The sequence below is a fragment of the Gekko japonicus genome, unplaced genomic scaffold (genome assembly GCF_001447785.1).
Source record: "Gekko japonicus isolate JY-2015 unplaced genomic scaffold, Gekko_japonicus_V1.1 scaffold2140, whole genome shotgun sequence".
Taxonomy (NCBI): Eukaryota; Metazoa; Chordata; class Lepidosauria; order Squamata; family Gekkonidae; genus Gekko; species Gekko japonicus.
Genome location: NW_015176041.1, coordinates 112,731 through 119,504, shown reverse-complemented (window position 1 = coordinate 119,504; position 6,774 = coordinate 112,731). Strand labels below are relative to the sequence as shown.

Here is a 6,774-nt window from a genome sequence, read left to right as displayed (position 1 = left end):
AGAAGGTCCCAGGTTCAATCCCCGGCATCTCCAGTTAAAAGGACCAGGCAGGAGGTGATGGGAAAGACCTCCGCCTGAGACCCTGGAGAGCTGTAAAGAGGGGCTGTGGCTCAGTGGAAGAGCCTCTGCTTGGCATGCAGAAGGTCCCAGGTTCAATCCCCGGCATCTCCAGTTAAAAGGACCAGGCAGGAGGTGATGGGGAAGACCTCCGCCTGAGACCCTGGAGAGCTGTAAAGAGGGGCTGTGGCTCAGTGGCAGAGCCTCTGCTTGGGATGCAGAAGGTCCCAGGTTCAATCCCCGGCATCTCCAGCTACAAGGTCCAGGCATTAGGTAATGGGAAAGACCTCCGCCTGAGACCCTGGAGAGCCGCTGCCAGTCTGAGTAGAAAATACTGACCTTGATGGACTGAGGGTCCGATCTAGCATAAGGCCCCTTCGTGTGTGTGTTTTGTGTGTGTCAGACAAATGGTGCCAAACCCTCCCCCCTAAGTAAAGACTCTCAACTACCAATACATCGTTTCCCCAAGTACTTTATTATAACACTGGTAAACAGACACACATCACAGTGACAGGGACAGGAAGAGAAATTTCCTCCCCTCCTTCCCACCCCTCACCAACATCTAACAATCACAACGTCGTTTCCCCCGCCCCCCAATTCCTGAATTAGCATTCAACCGAAGACCCAGTTAGAAAGGAAGGAAAAGGGCTTATAATCACAGGCACTCATCCAGAAACAAAATTCTTTTATTTTGGCGGCTAGCCGGGAAGTCCTGCTGGCAAAAGGACAGAAGTACGGAATGGAACCCTACGACGAAGTCCGGGCCGCGCTTCCCGAGGACGCCTACGCGGCAGAAGCGGGGAAACCCAGGAGAGAAGGAAAGGCCTGCCTGGCTGCGAGAAAGATCAACCGACGTGGAGAAGGGGAGAAGGCTTTCCTGAGCGGACCTCGGAAGGAGACACCGTGATAAGCCCTTCCCACGCTGTGATTTCAGAAGCGACTTCTGCTTTTCCCTGCCTGCTATGGGGAGGGAGGGGGGGGGGCGTGAGGAGGACGGTTACCACCTGGCTAACTTGGGAGGCCCGGCAAGTCAGCTGGATGGCTTTAGGAGGCATGATATGCACTGCGACCGGCAAAAAAAATAAGATACACAGTTCCCTTTGCTAATTTTACAATTGCCAGGAGGAACGGGCGCTTTGAGGAGGCGCAACTGCTGGCAGATGGAAGCCCCTTTGGCCGGTTAAGAAGAATTTAATCTTACCAGGGCTCTTTTTTGTAGCAGGAACTCCTTTGCACATTAGGCGACGCACCCCTAATGTAGCCAATCCTCCAAGAGCTTACAGTAGCCCCTGTAAGAAGAGCTCTGTAAGCTCTCGGAGGATTGGCTACATTAGGGGTGCGTCGCCTAATATGCAAAGGAGTTCCTGATACAAAAAAGAGCCCTGCTTTTTGGCTACTAGTGGACGTAGAGCAGGGGGGGTCACGGGGGGAGGAAGGCAGCTGTGAATTTCCCGCACTGTGCAGGGGGCTGGACTGGATGACCTTTCAGGTCCCTTCCAGCTCTGATTCTCTTAGCGGCAGCGGAGTGTTGGATGAGATGGACCGAATGGAGTCGGCAGGGTTCTTCCGATGCTAGGAGGGAAAAGGGGCAGGTGTTTCAAGGGGTGCAAAATGGGAAAAACCTACCCCAGGGGGGGGGGAAAGAGGGTTGCCATCCACCCCCCACAGAAACGTATCTCTGGTGACGTCACAGAGGCCTCGCGGTCACCGCGGAGCAGACGCTGAAGAAGCGGGCTTGTTTTCCGCAAAAGGAGGAAACGTCAACCCTTCCCACACCCACGGGCCTGCCGTTCCTACCGCCTACACGAGGACCACCTAACAGAGGCTGCACACAAGAAACCGAACTGGACAGTCAGGTCTCTGGCGTGATCTACTGGGATACCCTCTCGACTCTCGGCCGCTGACAGTGAGTTGTTGTACGAGATTCTGCAGACGCTGTCCTAAGAAAAGGTGTTCCGCAACGGCAGCCCCACGATATTCACATGATACGTTTCGGAGAGAAAGGGGGCCACGGGCAACCGTAATTTTGCCGATGCGTGGAGTCCCGCACCTCCCCGGCTCATCGTTCACCTGCGCCAGGTGCCAGAACCTCCGCCGCAGCCAGGGCAGTTCCTTACAACACCCCCCCCCCCGGCATGCTTGCTTGGGCATGTGATCTGTGGCAGAGATACCGACCTCTCCCCCCATCCCCAACTTTGACGCTGAGGCGCTGCCAATCCCTGCCAGAGATGATGACGGAGATGAGTAGAAAAAGACTGCACTACGCAAAGACACACACACACATGCGCACGCGTGCTCCCAGGACTGGAGTCCAGTCTCCTAGGAATGACACTGAGGAAGCCAAGGCGGCGTAGTGCAAAAATCAAGGCCATCCTGAGACAGGTGCCTCTGGCTTTCCCCCCGGCTATGGCTCACGAGAGCGGGGGATCCTGTACGACTGGCTCATGACCGTACGGGAATTAAGAACCGCTCGCCCCGCTGGCCACATTACCCCCCGAGCTCGGCCACGGCAAAGGGGGACGGGTTGACCATTTGCTCTCCCACCGAGACAATTTTATAGACAATCATTTTCGGACAGAATAAAAACCCAAGCGATCCAGGAAGGACCTTTCTCCCTTCCCTGCGAAAAATAAGGTGCCGGAGCACGAAGGCCGCTGAGCGTTCGGCCGAAGGCGGTAGCGGTCCTTGTGGCTGGAAGGGGCAGCCTTTGGCCAAGCAAGTGGCAAACAGGCGGCTCCCCACCGCCTCCGCCCCCCTTTCCACGTTACTGCTGGGCCAACTGGATGACCGTCTCGTTGCCTTCTTCCGACAGCTGGGGCACAGCGTAGACCAGGGCTTGGTCGCTCTCCTGGCAGATAATGGCCACCGTGCCGCCGTTCTCGGGCACGATGGCGCTGGTCTGCAGGCAGGCCTGGGAGGGAACAGAGAACAGAGAGGACCGTGAACGTCTCAAGCGATGCTTCCGGGTGACCGCGGCTGCAAGAAACGGCGGGGAGGGCGCGACAGGCGGCACGCCTGCGCAACGCTCCCTCTAAGCTGTGGAGCCTTGTGAGCAAAAATTCTACTTTGAGAACAACTGGCACTCATTATTTATTTCTTACTTCCGATTTATACCCTTCCCTTCCCGTGGCTCCGGAGTAAACTAATTTATGCAGCGGCCCAATCGCTCGCTCACCACTTCAATGCCAGTCGCTCACAAAGTAGAATCTTGCTGTTCTGGGGGATCACAAGCTAAACATGAGCCTGCAGTGCGATGTGGCTGTGAAGAAAGCGAATGCAGTCTTAGGATGCATTCACAGAAGCACTGTGTCCGAATCATGGGAGGTGGTCGTTCCGCTCTATTCTGCTATGGTCGGGCCTCACCTGGAGTCCTGTGTCCAGTTTTGGGCACATTTTAGGAAGGATGCTGACAAGCTCGAGCGTGTCCGGAAGAGGGGAACCAGGATGGTGAGAGGGTTGGAGTCCAAGTCTTATGAGGAAAGGCTGAAAAAGTCGGGTCTGTTCAGCCTGGGAAAGAGAAGGCTTAGAGGGGACACGATTGCAGTCTTCAAGTATCTGAAGGGCTCTCGTGTAGAAGATGGAGCGAATCTATTCTCTCTTGCTCCGGATGGCAAGACTAGGTCTAATGGGTGGGAATGACAAGGGCGTCGTTACCGGCTAAATATCAGGAGAAACTCCCTAACTGTGAGAGTGGTCGAGCCATGGAACAGTCTGCCTTGGGAGGTGGTGGAGGCTCCTTCGCTGGACGTTTCCAAGCGGAGGCTGGACGGCCCTCTTTGTCGTAGGACTTTCTTTCGGCTGTGCTCCTGCAGAGTGCGGGGGGTTGGACTAGATGACCTGCAAGGTTCCCAGTTCCAACTCTAACATTCTATGATTCTATGATCTTTGCTCACGAGACTCCACGGCTTAGAGGGAGCACTGCTCCCGATACCGAAACCGAGACCAAAATGCCACACGGAGAAGTCCGTCGGCCGCTTCCCGACCGCGAGGAGACCCGGAGACGCCCCCTCGCCCTCGACCTACCATCTCCAGGAGCTTCAGCTTCTCCTCGGACACCAGGTTCTCCTTCCTCAGCTGCTCCACCACCCCCTCCATGGCCTCCAGTTTGGCGCAGTGCCGGCGGTGGCGCTGCTGCAGCACCTTCACCTTCTTCTGGAGGCCCATCACCACCTCCACCAGCTCCGCCGTCGTCACCTCGTCCCTGTGGTAGGTGTGCTCCTCCAGTGGCTCTTCCAGGGGCTCGGCGGGCTCCAGCTCTTCGGCCCCCGGGGGGGCTTGGTTGGAGACGATGGGGAGCGTGGAGACGATGGGGAGGCTCAGGGCAGAGGAGAGCACCGTCTCGGGGGCGGCCACGCCGGAGGAGGCCGCGGCGGCGGCGGCGGTGGGGATGGTCTCGAAGTACGCCACCATCTCCGACGACGACACCTGCAGGGAGCCCAGGAGGGCGGAGGCGTCGGCCTCCAGGAAGGGCTCGATGGAGACGTTCTCGATGACCAGGGCGCCCTGCTCGGTCTCCACGCCCTGCAGCGAGGGCTCTTCCGCCACCGCCACCTCACAGGGCGCTGCCACTTCCGCGCAGAGCGGCCCCGAGACCCCCAGGGAAGAGCCCGGCGTGGCTTCCAAGGCCGGTGGGGGGAGCGAGGCCACAAAGTCCACCAGCTGCTGCTCGCCCGGGTCCGGCAACGACTGGCCGGGGACGGCCTCCACTGGGGACGCCACGGTCAGGGTCACGGCCTTCAGGGGCTCCACGATCTGGACCAGGGGCACCAGGTTGACGGCCCCGACGAGGGGGGCCGAGAGGGCACGGAGGTCGAGGTCCGAGGGCGGGGCTTCCACGTAGATGGGGGCCGCGGCCACCCCGGGGTCGAGGGCGATGGCCAGGGTTTCCAGGCCTTCCGGCTCTTGGAGGCTCGCGGCCTGCGTCCCCGGTGAGCTCTCCTCGCCGTGGCGCTCGAGGATCAGCTTCTTAGCCGGCACTTCCGAGGGAGGCCTGGCTGTGTTCTCCCTCTTCTGCGGGGGAAGCAAAAGAAGACGGCCGTGGCTCAGAAACGCTGCGTTACAGGTCCTCCCCCCTACCCCCCCCCCGATCGCCAGGCCTGCCGCAGGGCCGCCCATCGCTATCGGCACCAACTGAGATAGAACCACAGAGGCGGAAGGGGCCATGCGGGCCGATGAATCCAACCCCCTGGGTTCAGTGCAGGACCCGCCTAGAGCAGAGGTTCCCAAACTTATTCGGCCCCCTTTCCAGAAAAAAAATCATTACTCAGCACCAGTGTTCCCTCTAAGCTGAGTTACTGTGAGCTAGCTCACAATTTTTTAGCCTCCAGCTCACACATTTTTGTCCTCACTCAGGAAGGATGGCTCCAGAGCCAAACTAATTTATGCAGTAGCCAAATCGCTCGCTCACAACTTTAATGCAAGTAGCTCACGAAGTAAACTTTTTGCTCACAGGGCTCCACAGCTTAGAGGGAACATTGCTCAGCGCCCCCCTGGAAATCTACCTTCAAGAAGTGGACAAGAAGACGCAGTTTGTGGCTCTGCACCTGGATCGTTCCAGCCCACCTGGGTCGTTCCAGCACACCCGAGGAGGTGGTATTGCCCACAGAGCATCCCTGACAAGGGTTTGTCCAGCCGCTGCTTCAAGACTGCCAGGGAGTGGGAGCTTTGAGGTAGGTGGGCCTAAGAGAACTCTTGGCAGAAACGGCTCTTTTTCCCAGAACAGCTCTTATCAGAACTACGGCTTGCCCAAGGCCATCCAGCCAGGTGCAAGTGGGGGAGTGGGGAATCGAACCCGGTTCTCCCAGATTAGAGTCCGTGCACTGAACCAGAGTGGCTTTCCCTTCCCCTCCCCACAACAGACACTCCGTGAGGCAGGCTGAGAGAGCTCTCTCGAGGACTGCCCTTGAGAGAACAGCTCTGAGAGAACTTGTGACTAGCGGCTGCATGTGGAGGAGTGGGGCCTCAAACCCCGTCCCCCCAGATTAGAGTCCAAGCCCTTAACCACTACACCAAACTGGCTCTCAAAGACTCAAAGCCTTTGTGTGTGTGGGGGGGGGGGCAGAAGCCTCACTTAAAGATGTACTCCATTTTCATGCTAAGGGCCAGACTCACTGGTGGCGTATCTGAGGTCTGGAAGATGGTGGGAACAGCGTCGGGCTTCAAGTAGCGCACCCCCCACCGGTGCTCAAAACAGGACGCCGCGAAATGCTCGCTGCACAGGTGCTGGTGTTTCGTCGGGAGCCACTTCTCTTGGTTGAGCTGCGAGAGCCATTGCTGGAGCCGCTCGGGGTTGTGCAAAGGGAACCTGGGGGGGGAGATCGGACAAGGAATCAGACGCTCGGACCGGCACGCTTCAGCAGCCTTCCCTGGGTGTGAGCCATCGTTTTGAGAGAGAGGGAGAGAGAATGGAGGGTGTTTCCTGTGCCTCCGGTTAAGTCTGCAACCTCAGCAGAGCGCCCTTCTAGCCCGTGAGCTGGCAAGGCATTTGAAACAGTTTGACCGTTTTCATAGCTACACCCAGAGGTCATTTCGGGGGGGATCGCAGTTCCCCCGGGCGAGGTACGGGAGGGCGGGCACATGACGAAGCCCTGCCCCCTGCTTCCGGCCGCCCCGCTTCCGGCCCTCATTCAGCCAGGAGGAGGCAGGAGAAGAGGGGGGGGTAAGTTGCTTCCTCCCTGCCTCTCCCCATCCCTGCCTGCCTGGGGCCAGGGAGGACCT

At 58.5% G+C, this 6,774-nt stretch overlaps 1 protein-coding gene and 1 non-coding gene across 2 annotated transcripts in view; one reads left to right on the top strand and one right to left on the bottom strand.

Moving 5' to 3' along the window:
• The first annotated feature begins 237 nt into the window (after nt 1–237).
• TRNAP-GGG lies at nt 238–309 on the top strand. Its single transcript has one exon. It is a non-coding gene; the product is annotated as a tRNA-Pro (tRNA).
• A 1,087-nt stretch (nt 310–1,396) lies between these two features.
• Nucleotides 1,397–6,774, bottom strand: part of THAP8 (THAP domain containing 8) — an 8,191-nt gene continuing 2,813 nt past the window's right edge. The window contains exons 2-4 of the mRNA XM_015426662.1: nt 6,169–6,361; nt 4,081–5,067; nt 1,397–2,968 (exon numbers count right to left, since the gene is read on the bottom strand). Coding sequence (XP_015282148.1) covers nt 2,822–2,968; nt 4,081–5,067; nt 6,169–6,361 — 1,327 coding nt within the window. The 3' untranslated portion in view covers nt 1,397–2,821. The remainder of the gene's footprint in view (nt 2,969–4,080; nt 5,068–6,168; nt 6,362–6,774) is intronic.